The sequence below is a fragment of the Lepidochelys kempii genome, chromosome 9 (assembly GCF_965140265.1).
Source record: "Lepidochelys kempii isolate rLepKem1 chromosome 9, rLepKem1.hap2, whole genome shotgun sequence".
In the NCBI taxonomy this organism is placed as follows: Eukaryota; Metazoa; Chordata; order Testudines; family Cheloniidae; genus Lepidochelys; species Lepidochelys kempii.
In genome coordinates this window covers 5,711,758-5,735,304 of record NC_133264.1, presented here as the reverse complement: position 1 = coordinate 5,735,304, position 23,547 = coordinate 5,711,758, and the positions used below count along the sequence as shown (strand labels likewise).

The 23,547-nt window shown below is 69.6% G+C and overlaps 1 protein-coding gene across 11 annotated transcripts in view; it reads right to left on the bottom strand.

Annotated features, from left to right (window-relative positions):
- Positions 1-23,547, bottom strand: part of TNK2 (tyrosine kinase non receptor 2) — an 80,938-nt gene continuing 57,391 nt past the window's right edge. For 5 of the 11 annotated variants that reach the window (XM_073359080.1, XM_073359087.1, XM_073359089.1 and 2 more), the window contains 6 exons: positions 12,723-12,917; positions 9,089-9,180; positions 7,955-8,059; positions 4,150-5,462; positions 1,583-1,678; positions 1-267 (listed from right to left, as the gene is read on the bottom strand). In XM_073359080.1, the coding sequence (XP_073215181.1) occupies positions 64-267; positions 1,583-1,678; positions 4,150-5,462; positions 7,955-8,059; positions 9,089-9,180; positions 12,723-12,917 (2,005 nt within the window). In that variant the 3' untranslated portion in view covers positions 1-63. Of the gene's footprint in view, positions 268-962; positions 1,091-1,582; positions 1,679-4,149; positions 5,463-7,954; positions 8,060-9,088; positions 9,181-12,722; positions 12,918-23,547 lie in introns of all 11 variants that reach the window. The other 6 variants (XM_073359082.1, XM_073359084.1, XM_073359081.1 and 3 more) reach the window with 6 other exon arrangements.

Below are 23,547 nucleotides of genomic sequence, written 5' to 3'. Positions count from 1 at the left end.
TTCCTCTCCAATAGAATATTTATATATATATTAAAATTACATTTCTCTTTACAAAACAATTCCTCAGCGAGCTCCTGGGTGACCCCCAGCGGGATCCTGGGGGCTGCCCCTCGCCAGTCCTGAGCCCCTGGTCAGGCTCTCAGCCCTGCTCCTGGCTCTCCAGCCACGCTCTGGCCGGCTCAGTCCAATGTGGGGGGAAGGCACCGCAGAGGTGGCAGGTGCCCGCTCCAGGTCTGACTCAGCTTCCCGGCCTGCCGCCGTCACCGCCTGCAGAACAAGGGGAGCAGGTGAGCTGGGGGCCCAATCCTGAGACACAGCGGGCCCTCTGTGCTCACAGGGGTGCCCCACAGGATCAGGCCCTCTGCAGCTGGGCCCTGCTCTCTGGGTCTGAGCCCCACCGGCTGCCTGGCCAGTCCCTCCCTGGGCTGGAATGTGCCCTTCCTCCCCACAACCATGCTGGGCAGCAGGCTCTGCTCCGGGCCACCCAGTCCTGCCTGCACGGGCAGCCGCGCTGTCATCGGCTGGAGCATGTGCTGGGGGCCCCACACAGCTCCCAGGGAGGGGCTCCCGCAGGCCGCAGGGGCAGAGCCTGGCCCTGAGCCCCTGCTCCTCCCCTGCTGGGCCCCACCCCCTGGGGAAACACAGCTGTGTCCGTTCCCCCGTCTCTCCAGCCCAGCTCTGCCCGCACCCTGCCAGGGACGGGGGCTGGGCTCCGTGGCCAATTCCGAGAGTGGCGTCCATCCTGCTGGGCGACAGCTGCAACTCCTTTGGCAGAGGTCACCAAGCAGCCACGGGATGGAGCCTGGCCGGCCCGGGCAGGCCACAGCTCCTGTGGTGCCCCCGGAGGGGCCCAGCTGTCGGGTTACAAAAGGGGCATCCCCGAGAGCTCATGCTGAGGCTGTGAACCCCTGGGGTTCGCCACGCCAGCGCAGGGGTGGGGCTGGGGCAAGGGGGTGGCCTACTTCTGCCTGGCGGCGCTGGCGGGGTCCAGCAGGTGGCAGCTGGCCTGCTCCAGGTTCCAGTCGAACATCTCCAGAACCCTGTGGCACTCCCCCCTGGTCTTCAGGCCCAGGCAGAAAAGCTGCTCCATCTGCAAACCACAGGGCACAGAGGGTGAGTGGGGGGCGCCCCGGGCAGCGGGAGGGGTAGGGACGCTGTCCACGCAGAATCCTGCCATTCCCCAGGAGCTGGGCCAGCCTGGCCCATGCGTAGAGTGCGGGGCGGGGGCTCCCCTGCGCTTCTTCATCCCCGCATGGCGGGTCTGATAGGCAGACACGGTGCCAGCGGTGGCTGACTGTACCCAGGTCGGACGGGAGGGGCATGACCTGGGCGCACGTGCCCAGCTCTGCTCCTGGGCCCTCCGGCATCGAGCGTCAACCAGTGTACGAACAGCACCCCCCCCGCCCCGGTGGGATCAGGCCACCCCCAGCGGGCCGCTCCAGGCTTGGTGCCGTCACACAAGCCAGGGCTCAGATCCTGCTGCCCACCCAAAAACCACGGCCCGTCCCTGCAGGCACTGCACTGCTCCGGACACGGCCTGCGGGGTGGGGGGTCCCAGAGCTGCCCGGCCCCTGCCCCGTACCTTCAGATACTGGATGGCCCGCTGGACGCTCCAGCCGTGGTTCTGCAGGGCGGCCTGGCACTCCTCGGTGGTCACGCCGTGCACCATCTCTTGCACCTGTGGACACAGCCCGTGAGCGCTCGGTCCGGACAGGCTGGCACTGCCGGGGGCTGGGAGGGAGCCGAGGGCTCGCAGCCCGTTGAGTCGGGGGGAGCTGGGAGCTCTGCCCAGCCCCACTGAAGAGTCTGAGAGCAGCACGCCGAGGCAGGGTGGGGGCAGGACTCCGGCCGTGGGCATGTGGGCAGGCTGTCCTTGGGCAGCTCATCCCCCTCCGCACAGGCTCCTGGGGCAGCACGGGGCCCAGGGCTCTGGTGGCACTGACTGGGAGGGCTGGTTTCATGTGGCCAGGGCAGGGACGCGGCTGCAGCAGCCGCCTCTGGGCTCCCCAGACGTTTCAGCAGCACCCAAAGGCTGCGTTATGGGCGTCAGTAAGGATGCTGGGGGAAAGCAACCAGCGCAATCTGTATAGGTGGGTACAGCTGAGGTGCCCATCCTCATGGCGTCTGGGCCCCAGCAGCAATGGCAATGCAGATCGGTGACATGGAGCTCACCCAGTCTCCAACCGTTTGGGACCATCAGCCACCCTCACGCCCCCGCTGGGCAGCAGCTTCACCTCAGCCCCACTTACAGATGAGGAAACTGAGGCACACAGGGGCGGGAGAGACAGTGACTTGGCCAGGGTGACAGTCTCAGTGTCAGGAAAAGAACCCAGGAGTCCTGAGCCTCGCCCACCTGCAATGGCTGCGGGATGCCCAGGCTGGGTCAGCGGGGAATGGCTGCCCTCTTTGTAGCAGAACGTCCCCCGCAGCCTGTGGCTCCCCCGAAGACCTCCCCAGGCCCCACTGGGCAGGCTGCTCTGTGGGCCCCAGCAGCGAGAGGCTGCAATCTCATGCTGGAACAGCAGGTGGCCCCCCAGGCCTTCAAGGGCAAGGACTGGGCCCCGCTCCAGACAGACCCTGCAGCACTCGCTAGAGACAGGGCCTGGCCTTGGGGCTCCACCAGGGGAAAGGGGGTCACCCCCCCCGCCCCATGAGCCGCACGGGTTGGGGAGGGAAGCGTCCGAGTCGTCCCACCCCTGGCCCCGGCGGTCTGCTCCCCAACATGCCGTCCGGCGCTGGTGCAGATCTCCTGCTCTCTGGCCCAAACGGCTGCTGACCACGGACGGCTCCCGGCTCCGTATCTCCGAGGCACAAACAGGAAAACGAGGTGCAGAGAGCGGGAGACACGGCCCCTCGGGCCGCCAGCGGAACCCAGGTGTCCTGGCTGCCAGGCCCTCCAGCCAGCTCATCCAAGCCCAGCCAGGTCCCAGCCTGTTCGTCCCCCGTCCCCTCCTGGGCCGGGATCTCCAGCTGCAGGGGCGTCTGGGTCAGGGGGCCGGCTCCAGCCCGGCTTGTCACTCTCACGCCCTGCCCCCCCACAGGGGTTATTGGTGCCCTGCCCTAGGATGGGCTCAGGGGGCGGCTGGATCCGCGAGCGCGATGCGCCTGGCTGCTGCGGGGCCAGCAGCAACAAGCTGTGCTCAGGAGGGACCGAGCTGTGTAGCCCGATCAGCTCCAGGGCGCAGAGCCCAGCACAGGGTCTGGGGGCACTTAAGCCAGGGTGGTGCCCAAACCTGCCAGGGGAGACACTAGTGACGCAGGCTGGGTAGTCCTGCCCTGAGCAGGCAGAGGGCAGAGCGGGAGCGCCCTCCCTTTCGGGGCTCCCGGCAGCACGTCACACCAGCCGTTCCCAGGCAGGGTGGCCTCCCCCTGCCCCGGGTGCTACTTTCCAGTGACTGCACTTCGCTGGGCAGAGGCAGCCGTGCAGCCTGCCCTGGCACTGGGGGGCAGCCAGCCAGAGCTGAGCCCACTGGTGCCCTTCATGTGACTGTCAGGCCTGGCGTGCCGGGGTCGGTGTCTGCCCCACCACTACATGAGGGGCAGGGGCACATGGGGTGGAATCACGCAGGTCCAACCAAGCAGGATCAGCCCCAGAGAGTTCACTGCCTGGGCACTGGAGCGGGGCAGGCTGGCTCTGACATTAGCGATGGCGAAAGGGGCTGGAGCCTGGATCCCACTGAGTGGGTAGGGCACAGGCATCGCACCCCACGCTGCCCCACAGTCGGGCACCCACCTGGTGCGCGCCTGCTACGTGGAAAATGCGCAGGGTTCCTTTCTCTGAGGGGCTCGGCCCGTTCGCACCCAATTCATTTGCCTGCCCCCTCTGGGAAAGGAGCCTGGGGAGAGTGGGGAAACTGAGGCACGGCAAAGGGGTAGGATGTGCCCCAGGTGAGGCAACGAATCTGTGGCACAGCCCTGCTCTCCCAGGCTGAGCAGAGTCAGCTTCCCGCACTGGCCCCTGGGCTCTCCCCCTGCTGCGAACTCTGCGGGGCAGGGACGGCCTCGTCCCACACCAGAGCTGGTGCAGCGCTGCAGCTGCTCCCCCCGCGGCCAGGGGCAAGGCCCCGCCGTCGCTCGCCGGCTGGGCCCTGAGCTGGCCCCACCCCACACTGGCCCCCTTCGCCAATCGCCCCGGGAGGAGCCACTCACCAGCTGCACTTTCTCGGCGGCCCGGCAGCCGTCGCTGCTGTCGTAGACGATGGTCTGGCCGCTGCAGGAGGCCCCGAGCGCCCCCCGGGGGCCGGGGTTGCTGTTGTTGGCCGAGCAGTTGGACTGCTGCACCCTGGGCCGGACGGCGGCGGTGCTGACCACGCGGGGCGCCGGCTCCTCAGGGCTCTGGGCTTCCTTGAAGAACTTCTCGTACTTGTGCAGGTAGGCTGGGCGCTCGGGCAGCAGGTAGTAGTGGGTGTTGCTCACCTTCCGGCCGTCCTTGACAATGGGCAGGATGCAGGGGCCCCTGGCGCTGTCCTTGTCCTGCGCCAGGATGACCTTGGGCGTGGCGTACTTGGGGTCCGAGGCGAAGCTCTGCGTGGTGGGCATGGCCTTGCCCGGGGAGGTGGAGAGGCAGGCGGCCAGGGCCAAGGGGGAGCAGAGGCTGGCCCTTTGCTGCGGGGAGCCCACCTGCAGCGCCATGGGGCTGGGAGTCCTGGAGGTGGGCTGGGATAAGGGGTCGCGGGGCGGGATCTGGGGCGGCCGGTCTTCCTCACCCCCCGAGGCCGGGGACAGCTCCCCCGACCAGCACCCGGGCTCGTTCCTCCGCAGGGGCCGGGGCGGGATGGGCACGCGGGGCGGGATCTGCGGCTTGTCCTCGCTGGGGCCCTGGGGCACGTGCAGCCGCTTCATGCACTCCTGCTGCAGCTCCTGGAAGATCTCGGTAGTCTGCGCCAGGCTCGGCTGCTTGGCCCCGTGGGGCGGCAGGAAGAGGTTGTCCTCCAGCGGCGCCGAGCCCCACGCCCCCGCCGCCTTCTCGTCCTCGGCCCAGGCCGGCCGCCCCACCAGCCCCTCCACGCTGTTTATGGAGCACACCTCGAAGTCGGTCTCGTCCTGGGCCACGTCGTCGTAGGCCGGCGGCGGGGGCAGGGGCCGTGCGTCCCAGTCCACCACAGGGGTGGGGTGGAGGGGCCGGGGCAGTGCCTGTGTGGGGCTCTGGGGGGGCGTCTTGTCCAGCAGGGAGAAAGCCTCCATGGCCAGCCTGGCGAGGGAGGGGGCGCCCAGCTCCCCGACTGGCGAGGGGGTGGTGGGGGAAGGCTCGTCCCCAAAGTCGATCAGTGGTGCCTCGCCACAGTAGGTGACCCCGCCCTTGGCCCGGCTCGGCTGCCGCTCGCCCACCTTGGTGCCCGACACCCAGGCCGAAGGCTTCACCAGCTTCAGCCCCTTTGTGGGGCCCGGCTTCCTCAGGCACAGCCGCTTGAGGCCCGTGGAGAGGGAGTTGTCCTCCCCACTGACGGGGTCGTACGAGGGCTCTGGAACACAGGGAGGGGGAGATCTCAGCACCGCAGGACGCCCATGGGCCAGGCACTGATGGGGTGACCTCCGCACCTGCCCAGCATGGGTACAGGCCCTGCTGAGGGCCCCTTCTCCAGGCAGTGCTGCGCCCGGCCCGGAGCCCTGGTGGGAACTCTGGGCCCCTCCCCATCTGGATCCACATTGCGGGAGGAGGAGATGGTGCTGTTCCCGCCGTGGGGCTTTCGGGGCAACTGCAGGGCAGTTTAGCATGTGCCTGAGAAGGGCTGATAGTCCCAACCCACAGGCCCTGGCCATCCCAGCCGTGGGCTCCCCAAACCCAACTCCACCAGCGCCCCTCAGTCCTGACCCGTAGCCCCCTGCTAGCCCAGCCCTGGGCCCCTCCTGAGCACAGGCTTAGAATCACAGAATCGTAGAAGACTAGGGTTGGAAGGGACCTCAGGAGGTATCTAGTCCAACCCCTGCTCAGAGAAGGACCAATCCCCAACAAAGTCATCCCAGCCCGGGCTTTGTCAAGCCTGACCTTAAAAACCTCTACGGATGGAGATTCCACCACCTCCCTAGGGAACCCATTCCGGTGCTTCACCACCCTCCTAGTGAAACAGTGTTTCCTAATATCCAACCTCCCCCACTGCAACTTGAGACCATTACTCCTTGTTCTGTCATCTGCTGCCACTGAGAACAGTCTAGCTCCATCCTCTTTGGAACCCCCTTTCAGGTAATTGAAAGCAGCTATCAAATCCCACCTCATTCTTCTCTTCTGCAGGCTAAACATCCCCAGTTCTCTCAGCCTCTCCTCATAAGTCATGTGTTCCAGTCCCCTAATCATTTTTGTTGCCCTCCGCTGGACTTGCTTCAATTTGTCCACATCCCTTCTGTAGTGGGGGGCCCAAAACTAATACTCCAGATGTGGCCTCACCAGTGCCGAATAGAGGGGAATAATCACTTCCCTCCATCTGCTGGCAATGCTCCTACTAATGCCCAATATGCCGTTAGCCTTCTTGGCAACAAGGGCACACTGCTGACTCATATCCAGCTTCTCGTCCACTGTAACCCCCAGGTCCTTTTCTGCAGAACTGCTGCCGAGCCAGTCGGTCCCTAGTCTGTAGCGGTGCATGGGATTCTTCCGTCCTAAGTGCAGGACTCTGCACTTGTCCTTGTTGAACCTCATCAGATTTCTTTTGGCCCAATCCTCCAATTTGTCTAAGTCAATCTGGACCCTATCCCTACCCTCCAGCGTATCTACCTCTCCCCGCAGCTTAGTGTCATCTGTGAACTTGCTGAGGGTGCAATCCATCCCATCATCCAGATCATTAATAAAGATGTTGACCAAAACTGGCACCAGGACTGACCCCTGGGGTACTCTGCTTGATACTGGCTGCCGGCTAGACATGGAGCCATTAATCACCACCCGGAGAGCCCGACAATCTAGCCAGCTTTCTCTCTACCTTACAGTCCAATACTGTAGGAGACGAATCAAAAGCTTTGCTAAAGTCAAGGAATAACACGCCCACTGCTTTCCCCATATCCACAGAGCCAGTTATCTCCTCTGGCAATCAGGTTGGTCAGGCATGACTTGCCCTTGGTGAATCCATGTTGACTGCTCCTGATCACCTTCCTCAGCACAGGCTTCCCGGATGATGGGCATGTGAAACTGACAAGCAGCCACTGGGGCTTAGGAAGGGAGGCCACCAAAATTCAATGTTCACTCCTGACCCATGCAGGATCCGAACCCAGGACCATCATGTATTTGCCCTCTACCTTGCCCTCCTCAGTCTCTCTGTTTAAGCTTTTCCTGGACCAGGTATCCCTGAGCTTTGCCCTAGAGGTCTAGGTCTGGGGTCAGAGCTCGCTGCATACATCCAACGCCCCCTACCCCATGTACTGGGCTCTGCTCCCCAGGGGCACACTCCTGGAGGTGCCAGCTCTCACCGCAGCCCCTGCCCGCCTAGCGGCCTCCCGCCTGCTCTATCTGCCTCCAGCCCAGCCCAGAGGTTAGTACATGCAGCGGAGTCCAGGCCAGTGAGAGCCTGAGCCGGACCCTGACAGGGTAGGGGGGGTTCGGAGTCGCCAGCGGGTGGGAAGCAGAGAGGGGCCTGAGTCACTGAGCCGAGGGCTGGTCCCACGGGGAGCCTGGGTGTGTGTGCCAGTCGGGTGTGTCTGGTGGTGGGAGAGGCCAGGGGAATCCACCAGCCTCTGCTGCAGCCGGCCAGCTCAGCCGAGAGACGAAGGACTGAATGGGGCAGGGAGCATGGACTCACCTCTGGCCCCTGGAGGGGAGCAGGGCTGGGACACTCCGAGCAGGGCCATGCGGGGAAGCTGGCACTGCCCGCGCTCACACAGGGCGTGTGCTCATCTGTGTCTATGCGCGGGGCTGGCTGGCAAGAGGGCTCTCCTTGTGCCCGCACTGGCAGGCACCCCATTGGCACTGGCATCTCGGCGCAGGGAGCCAGCAGCTCCCCGGCCGGAAGCGCCCCGCATGCCCCCGTACCTGGCAGAGAGGAGTGAGGAGAGAAGAGAGAGGACAGGAGCGGAGAACGGCCCAACTTACTCGAAAGGAGGATGGCCGGCTGTGGTGGCCGAGGCGGTGGCTTCCCTGCAGCAGAAGAGAGAGGCCCCAGAGGAGAGAGGAGGGGTTAGCTGGCAGAGCGCAGAGGCAGGGAAGCCAGAGGAAGCCGGGAGGCAGCTGGTTTAGTAATGGAGCAGGTAGCAGGCAGGACTGCCGGGGCCCAGGGAGCAGCAACACAGCTGGCCGGGGATCCGGCTGGAACAGCTAACGCCGGGTTTCTCCGACGTGGCCCCTGACTCTGGATGCCCCACTGGAGCCAGCTGGGCGGGAGCCCCCTCAGCTCCACCTGGGTCACTGGGAGCGGCGGGCATGGGGCACTGCAGAGAGTCAGGGCCAAGCGGTCTCCAGCTGGGCACCCAAACCTCAGGCAGATTTTCAAGGGTGCCCAAGCATTTGAAGCTCATCACGGAACCGGCCCGACAGGAGTGCCAGGGGCCTCCCTCCTGGGACCCTTAGGGCTTCAGCACCATCTGAACACAGCAGGGAAGGAGCGACCCGCTCCGGGCTGGCAGCTGAGCTCAGCAAAGCCGCTCGACAGTTTCGGACAGGAAGCAGAAGCCAGGGTCCTGCTGGAAGGGCAGGAGATCTGGGGCGGCAGAGCGGCGGGAGGAGCTCTGCCGCCGGCCAGGGCTCGGGGGCCGGGACTCGACCAGCTCCGCCAAGCGGCCACAATAGAGCCATGGAGACGGTCGAGCGCCGGGGAGAGCTTCCCTTGACAGAAGGGAGGAAGGTCTAAGGCCGGCAGGAGCAACACGCCCGCTTCGCTGGGCACGCTCGTCCCTGCACCCATGCTCTCCTCCCCCTGGCACCACGCGACCTGGGAGCCCAGCCGGGGGCTCCTACTGCAGCTGCCCTAACCTAAGGGGCAGGAGCGGCCTGTGGAGACTACAGGTCCCAGCAGGCAACAGTGCTGGGGACAGCAGGTGCCAGGGTCCCACAGAGCATTGCATGCTGGGACTGGTAGTTTGAGGTCCAGGACCATTACGGGCCATGCAGCATGGGTTGCAGGCATGACTGTCTGGGCAGTGCCCGCAGCAGGATGGCAGTGTGGCTTACTTTTTGCCCGGCCCGGGAGCTGGGTGGGTCTGGCTGCGTTCAGGTCCACGCCTAGCACATCGGGAGGGTCCATGGGGTTTCCCAGGTACAGCCTGAAGGGAGAGAACATGCAGGACGGTCAGCAGCACGCCCCGCACCAGGGGCTCACCACCCCGGTGCTGTGGGGAGCCCGGCCCTCGGGCACTCCTGGCACCCGGCCACATGACGCTGCCCCTCTCAGGCAGGAGCCCAGTCCCATTCCGTCGGCTCAGGGCATGGTGGCTGAAAGGTGCAGCCTGTCTGCAGGGCCTCCCAGGGCGGGAGAACCACGTGGCAGGGCATGGGGGGCTACTCGGGTCTCCCCTGGGCTGGCCCCAGAGACCAGCACAGCCTGCTAACCCCTCCCGGCCGAGGAGCTCCCATTTTGCCACTCTTGCCCCTCCCAGGTACTGACTGTGGCTGGCCCTCAGCACGGCCAATCCCCAGCGGCTGGCAACCCCCACCCATGGGGCAGGGCCAGATTCTCACCCCTGGGTACAGGTTGGGGGCTGCTAAGGGATGTGGCCACGGTCAGACAGGATGTCAGTGGCAGAGCAGGGGATCGACGTGGGGTCCCCAGAATCGCAGCCTCTTGCCATAACCACAGGCCACCCGGCCTCTTCCCAGCCTTGGTGCATGTGTGCCCCAGGGGCCATACACTCAGCTCCCATGACAGCGGAGGTCTCCGCCGTTCAGACCCCATGGGCTGCGCCCCCTGGCGGCTCTGCGGGGCTGAGTTCCGAGGGGATTTCATACTCCCCTGGCCCCACTCAGACCATCTCCAGAGCCCCTCCCCCAGCTCCATCCTCATGGCCAGGACCCCAGGAGCAGCCAAGGGCCAGGGCACAGGGCAAGGCCGGGGCCAGTGCCCAGGGATGGCAGCGGCAGGGCTGGGTTCTCCCTGGGTGAGCCATGCCAAGCAGGGTGTGGTGGGAAAGTGCCAGGCAAGTGAGAGGGAGGGATCCGGAGGCCTGGGCGTAGGTTCCCTCTCCCTGGGTACATGTCAGCCTGGGTGCCACATCCCCATGCTCCGCACCTGGGCAGGGCAGTGCAGGGCTCCTGCTGGGCAGGGCCTGGGAAAGACTTGGGGGAGATGCAGAGGGTGATAAAGATAAGCAGCAGGGCGGGGAGCTTAGTGCCAGAGTGCAGCCAGGCAGGGGTTGGGTATGAGGCACCGGCAGAGCTGTTTACAGGGGCCCAGGGCTGGGCTAGCAGGGGCTGCGGGATGGGATTGTGGGGCACCGGTAGAGCTGGGGTTGGGGAGCCCAGGGCTGGACTAGCAGGGGCTGCGGGTCGGGAGTGGGGATCACCGGCAGAGCTGGGTGTGGGGAGCCCAGGGCTGGGGTGGTAGGTGGCTCCGGGTCGGGATTGGGGGGCACTGGCAGAGCTGTGTACAGGGGCCCAGGACTGGACTAGCAGGGGCTGCGGGTTGGGATTGGGGGGCACCGGGAGAGCTGGGGGTGGGGAGCCCAGGGTTGGGGAGGCAGGTGGCTGCAGGTCGGGATTGGGGGGCTCCAGCAGAGCTGGGGACGGGGAGCCCAGGGCTGGGGTGGCAGGGGGATGCGAGTCGGGATTGGGGGGCACCGGCAGAGCTGGGGACTGGGAGTCCCGGGCTGGGCTAGCAGGGGGCTGCGGGTCGGGATTGGGGGGCACTGGCAGAGCTGGGGACGGGGAGCCCAGGGCTGGGGTGGCAGGGGGCTGCGGGTCGGGATTGGGGGGCACTGGCAGAGCTGGGGACGGGGAGCCCAGGGCTGGGGTGGCAGGGGGCTGCAGGTCGAGATTGGGGGGCACTGGCAGAGCTGGGGACGGGGAGCCCAGGGCTGGGGTGGCAGGGGGCTGCGGGTCGGGATTGGGGGACACTGGCAGAGCGGTGTACAGGGACGCGTACCCAGCCCCAGCCATCACCACTTATTCCATGCCAGCCGTGAGCTGAGGTCAGGCGGCACGACCCAGCTCCCCAGGTACCACGTCCCCTCCGCCCTGCTCTCCGGGCCGCCCCCTGCCTGGCGGCCTCCCTGAGCCCGACAGCTGGACGTGGGCTGGCCGGAATCCAGCTAGTGCGTCACGACCGCGGTGCAGCCTGTGCAGTGCGGGTGGTGCCAGCCTGGCGTGGACCCTGGGCACATCCTTGGTTTGCGAGACTAGGCTGCCAGGCCCTGTGCCAGCTGGCCCAGCTTTTGCTGCACAGCCATACCCCAAAGGAGGGCTCCTGTCCACGCTACAACGTCCCAGGTCACAGACCACAACCGGGCTCAGACGGGATCCACCCGCCGCTGAGCCCCCCCGAGGAATTCAAGCCAGTGTTAAGAATCCCAGCCGGGGCGGGGGCAGAGGCTGCTTTGTGGGGATTTGAACATAATTCTACAGCCACCCGCTGCTGCTCCAGGCCTCCGCGGGAGCCGGCTCGCTGAGCTGAGCCTTGTCACCAGTTTCTGCACCGCCCCGCCCCACTGAAGTTATTGGCATTGTGCCTTGGTGGGAATGGGAACCAAGAGGCTATAACTCTCCTGGCACGACCCCTGGCATGTCTCAGACATCCAGAGAGCTGGACAAGCATGGGGGGGGGGAGGGGGAGGGGAACTGTACGTGCCTCTGACTTTAAACCCACTGTCCTGATTCCCCAAAAGAAGCTTATTTCTTAGAGCTCAACGGGATCTACAAAACAAGCCCAGTTTGACCCCCAGTAGTTGCATCGTTTCTCTGTGTCACACACGGGGATGTAGGGTTTTTTCATGGACACACAGAATTCCAAAATGGCAGAACCAAAACTGAGCAAACCTCTCCCTGGAGCCGAGAGCGAGTATGGGCAACGTCACAGACTTGGTTTGGAAATCTGTGAGCAACCACGAAAGGGAGGTTTTAACAGAAGCTGGAACTAACATGTATGCTATAATCATGCACAACCAACAGGGAGAACTTCCCACCTCGCTGAAATGCAGCCACCTCTGGAGTGGAGCGAGGCAGCTGTTTAACAGCTCAGAGCAACACATGGCAGTTTAGGGCCCACTCCATTAGAAGGGAAAGGGGTTCCTCAAGGACAGGCCTCCCGCCCTGCTCACACAGCGCCATGACCCCAAACTCTCAGGCAAAGGGCCCAGGGGAGCCAGGAGAGGTCTGGACACTCACCCGGCTGATAGCGCCCGATGGGGCACAGCAGCTGGTAGGATCAGGGATCCGCGCCTCCTGCTGAATTGCCAGCTCCTGCTGCCCCCTGCCCGAGGGCTGGTGTGCCCGGGCCCCTCCCAAAGCCCCAGCAGGGGCTGGGGGAGATCAGCCATGCACGTTAGTACGAAGAGAGGGGGAGGAAGTTAGATGCCACCAGTTATGTGGCCCCCATGCGGCACGATTCCTGGCATGTCCCCCTGGTGCCCAGGCTCGCTGCGGGCTCCTCAGCAGATTGTGCCTCTTCCGGGGGGCAGGGAGGGAAGGGTCGTGGACAGGGTGGACTGGCCTGAAGCCAGAGCAAACCAAACAGCCACACGGGCCCCCCACGTCCCCTCAGGCTCCAAGCCCACAGAGGGCAGGCGACTCGTGCCCCCCACCCGTCCCTGCACCCGGGGCCACGGGGAGTGGAGGAAAGGCAGAGGGAAGCAGAGCAGACGGACGTGGTTCTTACTCATCGATCTTATCGGGGAAGCCCCAGCAGTGCTGGGAGTTGGTGTCTCCATGGCCAGTGTGGATGAAGCTGTTTTTTAGCGGCTGGCTGATGTCGTGGGCCGACAGCCCTGCCACGGAGGTCACTGTGTTTCGGGGGAACTGCCCCACTTTAAGGGTCCTCTTATTCTGACCCCGCCACCAATAATTCTCAGCCCTAAGGAACAAAAAGGCCCTCGTTACTGACACGAGAAAGCGTCTAGCCATGGCCAGCGCTGCCAAGAGAGACTCGGGCTCTGGAAAGGTGAGCACCGCAGGGCCCTGCCGGGACGCACAGCCCTCCTCGCGCCGGCCAGGCTTGTCCCTGCTTTGCACCCAGGGCTAAGTGACTCACCCAAGCTCACCCGGCCAGTCAGTAGCAGAATCCGGAACAGAACCCAGGAGTCCTGAGTCCCAGGTCCCAGCTTGGACCAACTTGCCTTGCTCCCCCCACGAGAGCCAGGAGCAGAACCCAGGCGTCCTGGTGCCCAGTCCGACACGCCCTCTCTGGCCCTGGACTCCATGGGATCACTTGAGGGCAAGAAGAGCTGTGCACAGGCCAGCCAGAGGTGCGCAGGTGGGGGCGTGTAATGCCGACGGGCAGCCTGCCCTGCCCTGCCCCTCAGGCTGTCACCAGCCTAGCGGAATCATTGTACCCATTAGTGAAATGCAGCCACCTCTGGGGTGGAAGGTGGCAGCTGCTTAGCATGGCACAGCAACACGACACTGCAGGGCAGTGAAACAATAGAGGAATTTTGGGGAGCCGTGTGCCAACGCCCCAGGTGGGGTTTGGCCAGGACACTGGGCTGACGCCCAACTGCCCCAGAAATTGCTGCGGGATGGTCAATGGCCACTGCTGGTTGGGACCTCAGATTCCAATCGAATCTGACAGAGGAACAAGCAGCAGCCCTAGGACCACAATGGGGCGCTGACTCTCAGGGGAGAATGCCCCCACTGAACTGCCCCCACAGCGCCCCCCGCCGACCCTCCGCCGCTCCCCACAGCGCCCCCGCTACCGCTCCGCCGCTCCCCGCAGCGCAGGGCCCCCGCCGACCCTCCGCCGCTCCCCACAGCGCACCTCCCCCGCCGACCCTCCGCCGCTCCCCACACGGCCCCCGCCGACCTTCCGCCGCTCCCCGCAGAGCAGCTCCCCCGCCGACCCTCCGCCGCTCCCCGCACGACCCCCGCCGACCCTCCGCCGCTCCCCACAGCGCAGGGCCCCCGCCGACCCTCCGCCGCTCCCCGCACGACCCGCGCCGACCCTCCGCCGCTCCCCACAGCGCAGGGCCCCCGCCGACCCTCCGCCGCTCCCCGCACGACCCCCGCCGACCCTCCGCCGCTCCCCACAGCGCAGGGCCCCCGCCGACCCTCCGCCGCTCCCCGCACGACCCCCGCCGACCCTCTGCCGCTCCCCGCAGCGCAGCTCCCCCAACGACCCTCCGCCACTCCCCACAGCGCAGCGCCCCCAACGACCCTCCGCCGCTCCCCACACGGCCCCTGCCGACCCTCCGCCGCTCCCCACAGCACAGCGCCCCCAACGACCCTCCGCCGCTCCCCACAGCGCACCTCCCCCGCCGACCCTCCACCGCTCCCCACAGCGCAGCTCCCCCAACGACCCTCCGCCGCTCCCCACAGCGCAGCGCCCCCAACGACCCTCCGCCGCTCCCCGCACGGCCCCCGCCGACCCTCCGCCGCTCCCCACAGCACAGCGCCCCCAACGACCCTCCGCCGCTCCCCACAGCGCACCTCCCCCGCCGACCCTCCGCCGCTCCCCACAGCGCACCTCCCCCGCCGACCCTCCGCCGCTCCCCACACGGCCCCCGCCGACCTTCCGCCGCTCCCCGCAGAGCAGCTCCCCCGCCGACCCTCCGCCGCTCCCCGCACGACCCCCGCCGACCCTCCGCCGCTCCCCACAGCGCAGGGCCCCCGCCGACCCTCCGCCGCTCCCCGCACGACCCGCGCCGACCCTCCGCCGCTCCCCACAGCGCAGGGCCCCCGCCGACCCTCCGCCGCTCCCCGCACGACCCCCGCCGACCCTCCGCCGCTCCCCACAGCGCAGGGCCCCCGCCGACCCTCCGCCGCTCCCCGCACGACCCCCGCCGACCCTCTGCCGCTCCCCGCAGCGCAGCTCCCCCAACGACCCTCCGCCACTCCCCACAGCGCAGCGCCCCCAACGACCCTCCGCCGCTCCCCACACGGCCCCTGCCGACCCTCCGCCGCTCCCCACAGCACAGCGCCCCCAACGACCCTCCGCCGCTCCCCACAGCGCACCTCCCCCGCCGACCCTCCACCGCTCCCCACAGCGCAGCTCCCCCAACGACCCTCCGCCGCTCCCCACAGCGCAGCGCCCCCAACGACCCTCCGCCGCTCCCCGCACGGCCCCCGCCGACCCTCCGCCGCTCCCCACAGCACAGCGCCCCCAACGACCCTCCGCCGCTCCCCACAGCGCACCTCCCCCGCCGACCCTCCGCCGCTCCCCACAGCGCCCCCAACGACCCTCCGCCGCTCCCCACAGCACAGGGCCCCCGCCGACCCTCCACCGCTCCCCACAGCACAGGGCCCCCAACGACCCTCCGCCGCTCCCCGCACGACCCCCCGCCGACCCTCCGCCGCTCCCCGCAGCGCAGGGCCCCCGCCGACCCTCCGCCGCTCCCCGCACGACCCCCGCCGACCCTCCGCCACTCCCCGCAGCGCAGGGCCCCCGCCGACCCTCCGCCGCTCCCCGCACGACCCCCGCCGACCCTCCGCCACTCCCCGCAGCGCAGGGCCCCCGCCGACCCTCCGCCGCTCCCCGCAGCGCAGGGCCCCCGCCGACCCTCCGCCGCTCCCCGCCGACCCTCCGCCACTCCCCGCAGCGCACCTCCCCCGCCGACCCTCCGCCGCTCCCCACAGCACCCCCAACGACCCTCCGCCACTCCCCACAGCGCAGCGCCCCCAACGACCCTCCGCCGCTCCCCACACGGCCCCTGCCGACCCTCCGCCGCTCCCCACAGCACAGCGCCCCCAACGACCCTCCGCCGCTCCCCACAGCGCACCTCCCCCGCCGACCCTCCACCGCTCCCCACAGCGCAGCTCCCCCAACGACCCTCCGCCGCTCCCCACAGCGCAGCGCCCCCAACGACCCTCCGCCGCTCCCCGCACGGCCCCCGCCGACCCTCCGCCGCTCCCCACAGCACAGCGCCCCCAACGACCCTCCGCCGCTCCCCACAGCGCACCTCCCCCGCCGACCCTCCGCCGCTCCCCACAGCGCCCCCAACGACCCTCCGCCGCTCCCCACAGCACAGGGCCCCCGCCGACCCTCCACCGCTCCCCACAGCACAGGGCCCCCAACGACCCTCCGCCGCTCCCCGCACGACCCCCGCCGACCCTCCGCCGCTCCCCGCAGCGCAGGGCCCCCGCCGACCCTCCGCCGCTCCCCGCACGACCCCCGCCGACCCTCCGCCACTCCCCGCAGCGCAGGGCCCCCGCCGACCCTCCGCCGCTCCCCGCACGACCCCCGCCGACCCTCCGCCGCTCCCCACAGCGCAGGGCCCCCGCCGACCCTCCGCCGCTCCCCGCAGCGCAGGGCCCCCGCCGACCCTCCGCCGCTCCCCGCAGCGCAGGGCCCCCGCCGACCCTCCGCCGCTCCCCGCACGACCTCCGCCGACCCTCTGCCGCTCCCCGCAGCGCAGCTCCCCCAACGACCCTCCGCCACTCCCCACAGCGCAGCGCCCCCAACGACCCTCCGCCGCTCCCCGCACGGCCCCCGCCGACCCTCCGCCGCTCCCCACAGCACAGCGCCCCCAACGACCCTCCGCCGCTCCCCACAGCGCACCTCCCCCGCCGACCCTCCGCCGCTCCCCACAGCACCCCCAACGACCCTCCGCCGCTCCCCACAGCGCAGCGCCCCCAACGACCCTCCGCCGCTCCCCGCACGGCCCCCGCCGACCCTCCGCCGCTCCCCACAGCGCACCTCCCCCGCCGACCCTCCGCCGCTCCCCACAGCACCCCCAACGACCCTCCGCCGCTCCCCACAGCGCAGCTCCCCCAACGACCCTCCGCCGCTCCCCACAGCGCAGCGCCCCCAACGACCCTCCGCCGCTCCCCGCACGGCCCCCGCCGACCCTCCGCCGCTCCCCACAGCACAGCGCCCCCAACGACCCTCCGCCGCTCCCCACAGCGCACCTCCCCCGCCGACCCTCCGCCGCTCCCCACAGCACCCCCAACGACCCTCCGCCGCTCCCCACAGCACAGGGCCCCCGCCGACCCTCCACCGCTCCCCACAGCACAGGGCCCCCAACGACCCTCCGCCGCTCCCCGCAGAGCAGCTCCCCCAACGACCCTCCGCCGCTCCCCGCACGACCCCCGCCGACCCTCCGCCGCTCCCCGCACGACCCCCGCCGACCCTCCGCCGCTCCCCACAGCGGAGGGCCCCCGCCGACCCTCCGCCGCTCCCCGCACGACCTCCGCCGACCCTCTGCCGCTCCCCGCAGCGCAGCTCCCCCAACGACCCTCCGCCGCTCGCCACAGCGCAGCGCCCCCAACGACCCTCCGCCGCTCCCCACAGCGCACCTCCCCCGCCGACCCTCCGCCGCTCCCCGCACGACCTCCGCCGACCCTCCGCCGCTCCCCACAGCGCAGGGCCCCCGCCGACCCTCCGCCGCTCCCCGCACGACCCCCGCCGACCCTCCGCCGCTCCCCACAGCGCAGGGCCCCCGCCGACCCTCCGCCGCTCCCCACACGACCCCCGCCGACCCTCCGCCGCTCCCCACAGCGGAGGGCCCCCGCCGACCCTCCGCCGCTCCCCGCACGACCTCCGCCGACCCTCTGCCGCTCCCCACAGCGCAGCTCCCCCAACGACCCTCCGCCACTCCCCACAGCGCAGCGCCCCCAACGACACTCCGCCGCTCCCCACACGGCCCCCGCCGACCCTCCGCCGCTCCCCACAGCGCAGGGCCCCCGCCGACCCTCCGCCGCTCCCCACACGACCCCCGCCGAACCTCCGCCGCTCCCCACAGCGGAGGGCCCCCGCCGACCCTCCGCCGCTCCCCGCACGACCTCCGCCGACCCTCTGCCGCTCCCCACAGCGCAGCTCCCCCAACGACCCTCCGCCACTCCCCACAGCGCCCCCAACGACCCTCCGCTGCTCCCCGCACGGCCCCCGCCGACCCTCCGCCGCTCCCCACAGCACAGCGCCCCCAACGACCCTCCGCCGCTCCCCACAGTGCACCTCCCCCGCCGACCCTCCGCCGCTCCCCACAGCACAGGGCCCCCAACGACCCTCCGCCGCTCCCCACAGAGCAGCTCCCCCAACGACCCTCCGCCGCTCCCCGCAGAGCAGCTCCCCCGCCGACCCTCCGCCGCTCCCCGAACGACCCCCGCCGACCCTCCGCCGCTCCCCGCAGCACAGCGCCCCCAACGACCCTCCGCCGCTCCCCACACGGCCCCCGCCGACCCTCCGCCGCTCCCCACAGCACAGCGCCCCCAACGACCCTCCGCCGCTCCCCACAGCACAGGGCCCCCGCCGACCCTTCGCCGCTCCCCACAGCGCAGCGCCCCCAACAACCCTCCGCCACTCCCCACAGCGCCCCCAACGACCCTCCACCGCTCCCCACAGCACAGGGCCCCCGCCGACCCTCTGCCGCTCCCCGCACGACCCCCGCCAACCCTCCACCGCTCCCCACAGCGCAGCTCCCCCAACGACCCTCCGCCGCTCCCCACAGCGCAGGGCCCCCAACAACCCTCCGCCACTCCCCACAGCGCAGGGCCCCCAACAACCCTCCGCCACTCCCCACAGCGCAGCGCCCCCAACGACCCTCCGCCGCTCCCCGCACGGCCCCCGCCGACCCTCCGCCGCTCCCCACAGCACAGCGCCCCAACGACCCTCCGCCGCTCCCCACAGCACAGGGCCCCCGCCGACCCTCCGCCGCTCCCCACAGCGCAGCGCCCCCAACAACCCTCCGCCACTCCCCACAGCGCCCCCAACGACCCTCCGCCGCTCCCCACAGCGCAGGGCCCCCAACAACCCTCCGCCACTCCCCACAGCGCAGGGCCCCCAACAACCCTCCGCCACTCCCCACAGCGCAGCGCCCCCAACGACCCTCCGCCGCTCCCCGCACGGCCCCCGCCGACCCTCCGCCGCTCCCCACAGCGCAGCGCCCCCAACGACCCTCCGCCGCTCCCCGCAGCGCACCTCCCCCGCCGACCCTCCGCCGCTCCCCACAGCGCCCCCAACGACCCTCCACCGCTCCCCACAGCACAGGGCCCCCAACGACCCTCCGCCGCTCCCCACAGCGCCCCCAACGACCCTCCACCGCTCCCTACAGCGCAGCGCCCCCAACGACCCTCCGCCGCTCCCCACAGCGCAGCGCCCCCAACGACCCTCCGCCGCTCCCCACAGCGCAGGGCCCCCAACGACCCTCCGCCGCTCCCCACAGCGCAGCGCCCCCAACGACCCTCCGCCGCTCCCCACAGCGCCCCCAACGACCCTCCGCCGCTCCCCACAGCGCAGGGCCCCCAACAACCCTCCGCCGCTCCCCGCAGAGCAGCGCCCCCAACGACCCTCCGCCGCTCCCCACAGCACAGCGCCCCCAACGACCCTCCACCGCTCCCCACAGCACAGGGCCCCCGCCGACCCTCTGCCGCTCCCCGCACGACCTCCGCCAACCCTCCACCGCTCCCCACAGCGCAGCTCCCCCAACGACCCTCCGCCGCTCCCCACAGCGCAGGGCCCCCAACAACCCTCCGCCACTCCCCACAGCGCAGCGCCCCCAACGACCCTCCGCCGCTCCCCGCACGGCCCCCGCCGACCCTCCGCCGCTCCCCACAGCACAGGGCCCCCGCCGACCCTCCGCCGCTCCCCACAGCGCAGGGCCCCCGCCGACCCTCCGCCGCTCCCCGCACGGCCCCCGCCGACCCTCCACCACTCCCCACAGCGCAGCTCCCCCAACGACCCTCCGCCGCTCCCCACAGCGCAGGGCCCCCAACAACCCTCCGCCGCTCCCCACAGCGCAGCGCCCCCAACGACCCTCCGACGCTCCCCACAGCGCAGGGCCCCCAACAACCCTCCGCCGCTCCCCACAGCGCAGCTCCCCCAACGACCCTCCGCCGCTCCCCACAGCGCAGGGCCCCCAACAACCCTCCGCCGCTCCCCACAGCGCAGCGCCCCCAACGACCCTCCGACGCTCCCCACAGCACAGCGCCCCCAACGACCCTCCGCCGCTCCCCACAGCGCAGGGCCCCCAACGACCCTCCGCCGCTCCCCACAGCGCAGCGCCCCCAACGACCCTCCGACGCTCCCCACAGCACAGCGCCCCCAACGACCCTCCGCCGCTCCCCACAGCGCAGGGCCCCCAACGACCCTCCGCCGCTCCCCACAGCGCAGCGCCCCCAACGACCCTCCGCCGCTCCCCACAGCACAGCGCCCCCAACGACCCTCCGCCGCTCCCCACAGCGCAGGGCCCCCAACGACCCTCCGCCGCTCCCTGCAGAGCAGCGCCCCCAACGACCCTCCACCGCTCTCCACAGCACAGCGCCCCCAACGACCCTCCGCCGCTCCCCACAGCGCAGCGCCCCCAACGACCCTCCGCCGCTCCCCGCACGGCCCCCGCCGACCCTCCGCCGCTGCCCACAGCACAGCGCCCCCAACGACCCTCCGCCGCTCCCCACAGCACAGCGCCCCCAACGACCCTCCGCCGCTCCCCACAGCGCAGCGCCCCCAACGACCCTCCGCCGCTCCCCACAGCACAGGGCCCCCAACAACCCTCCGCCGCTCCCCGCAGAGCAGCGCCCCCAACGACCCTCCGCCGCTCCCCACAGCACAGCGCCCCCAACGACCCTCCGCCGCTCCCCGCACGGCCCCCGCCGACCCTCCGCCGCTCCCCACAGCACAGCGCCCCCAACGACCCTCCGCCGCTCCCCACAGCACAGCGCCCCCAACGACCCTCCGCCGCTCCCCACAGCGCAGGGCCCCCAACGACCCTCCGCCGCTCCCCGCAGAGCAGCGCCCCCAACGACCCTCCACCGCTCTCCACAGCACAGCGCCCCCAACGACCCTCCGCCGCTCCCCACAGCGCCCCCAACGACCCTCCACCGCTCCCCACAGCGCAGCGCCCCCAACGACCCTCCGCCGCTCCCCGCACGGCCCCCGCCGACCCTCCGCCGCTGCCCACAGCACAGCGCCCCCAACGACCCTCCGCCGCTCCCCACAGCACAGCGCCCCCAACGACCCTCCACCGCTCCCCACAGCACAGCGCCCCCAACGACCCTCCGCCGCTCCCCACAGCGCAGCGCCCCCAACGACCCTCCGCCGCTCCCCACAGCACAGCGCCCCCAACGACCCTCCGCCGCTCCCCACAGCGCAGGGCCCCCACCGCTCCCCACCAACCCCCCCACCGCTCCCCACAATGCAGCACCCCCACTGAGTCCCCACTACTCCCTGCTGACCCCCCGTCCCTCCAGCGTAATGCCCCAGCCAACCCCACACCGCTCCCTGCAGCGCCCCGCCCCCCGCTGACCTCCACACAGCACCCCCTACTGAACCCCCCCCACTCCCCGCTGACCTCCACACAGCACCCCCTACTGAACCCCCCCCTGCTCCACAGTGAGGACTGGAGCCAGCAGTGCAGAGCGCCCCCGTCTGAGCCCCACCCCTGGCAGCGCAGCATCCCGAGCATCACGCTGGGGCCAGTTCCCGCAGCGCAATTCCCCCGTAGTGCCAGGAGGGGGTGCCGGGCTCAGCACCCCCCAGTGGAGTGCGCCCCCCCAACTGGCCCACCAACATCACCCCGTCCTCAGCAGCAGCCCCACAAGCCTCCGGAGGGGAGTCTCGGGGGGAGGACACAGAGCCCCTTGTAAAGCTTTCCAGGCGGGGGCAGGGGTATTGTCAATGACAGGGATTGAAGCACCCCCCCACCCCCGCAGATCCCTGGGTCCCTCCCCCGGCTGCTGAGGGAGGGGGCGCCGGGATCCCCGCCCAGGCTGAGCCTTGGCGTTTCCTGGAACTACCTGTGACTCACGGCAGGCCCGACTCAGCCCTTTTCCTGTTTACCTCTGAGCCCGCGGCTGGTAGCCCTGCCTGCCGGCCCAGCCCCGGCTCCGCTCCGGGGCCCAGGATATTACTCAGCACCGGGACCCCTGAGCAAGCTGCTGGCACCAGCGCCTCCTCCCTCGCCTGGGGGGGCTGCTCCCCGCCAGGGCAGCCCTCTGCCAGGCCCCCGTGGCTCTCCCCGCTCCTTCTCCCCCTCCATCACCCCAGCCACCTCTGCTCCCCGAGGGGCCAGTGCCCTGTGGCCAGGAGCCCACCCCTCTGCTCTGACACCCCCCGCTGGGCCCGTCTAGTGTCCCCCAGCCGGGACGCTGGGCCCAGCCCCGAGGGTGCGAAGTTCGCAGCCCTTCATGTTTAATGCTGGGGAGACAGGGGGGCCTGCACACTGGCCCAAGCAAAGGAGAGAACCTAACGGGCTTTAAGGTAGGTCCTGCTATATTAACTGGGGGTCTATTTCCCTCTGTGGACTCTGGCTAGGAGCAAATGAGTTTAAAGTAGGTCCCACTGTATGTACAGCCTTCCAGGGCTTGTGGGGACCATTCCCCTAAGGGATGGAGCAGGTCTGACAACGGACAAAACTCGTGTCATGCAGCTAGCTGCTGTTCTCCCCTCGGGGACTCCCTTTAGCCCTACAGGCTGGTAGCTTCTGATTATCATATGGCAGAGAATCCCCAAAGAGAGGCAAGCGGGTGGGGGTCAGTTATCCCACCATTCACAAGCAGGGAAACTGAGGCACAAAGCGGGCAAGTGGCTTGTCTAAAGTCACTTGGCAAACCAGCAGCAGAGGCAGGACTAGAACCCTGGTCTCCTGGCTCCCAGTCCCGTGCGCTTCCCACTAGACCCCCCAGCTTTGGGCAGGGAAGGCCGGCCCGACGCACACGGCCACAGGGAATGGCGGCCGGTTGGGAGATATCTCCCAGCAGCGGCTGGTTTCGAGGCCCTTGCAGCACACCCCTGCGGGCAGCAGCCTTTCCCACCCCGCCAGCCTCCGCCTGCCGCAGTGCTGGGCCATCTCCTGGGTCCCAGCTCCCCAGGGCACGGCGGCAGGTGGTGCACGAGTGACCCCCAATACCGAGCCCGTCGGGCCTGGCCCGAAGCTCCCGCAGCTGCAGTGGCAAAGCACGAACTGCGCCTGTTCGGGCTGGTGCTTTGGGAACAGGACGATGCCACCTGCTGCCATCCAGGTTCCCCGATTCCCCACGGTCACTGGTCCGAACCACCGATGCCAATGGTCCCGTGGCAAAAGCAGCACTCAGTGACTGGCATTGCAAAGATGTTTCCCTTCCCCCGTGTCACTACTTCACCCTTCCCGCCGCCCAGCATGGCCCGCCCCTTTCACAGGGGAAACTGAGGCACAGGTGGGTTGAGCAGTGTGCCTGCCCCCTGCTCCCCCAGGGGGTCACTGCAACAAGAACACAGACCCTCCCAGTCCTGGTCCTGGGCTCTGTCCTCTAGCTCCCGTGGCCTCTTTCACAGTACACGCCAGGCCCCCAGCCCGCGCTCACCTTAGCCCCCCAGACCCTGCCGCAGCAGAACCCCAGCCCCAAGCCACCGGGCAGTGGCCCTGCACAGCCTGCCTTTCACCTCAGACGGGTCCGTCGGGTCTCCCAGGGAACGAGGCGCGCGCCGAACCGGCTCCTCGCTGCAGGCGGGCAGCCCAGCCGAGCCCCGCGTCAGGGCCAGCGTGCTCCCGGCGTGTGGCCCAGAGAGCGTCTGCCTGAAAGTGGCTAAACCCGCCAGCTCCGGCAGCTGGAACGGCTCAGCCCCGGCCCCAGACCATGAT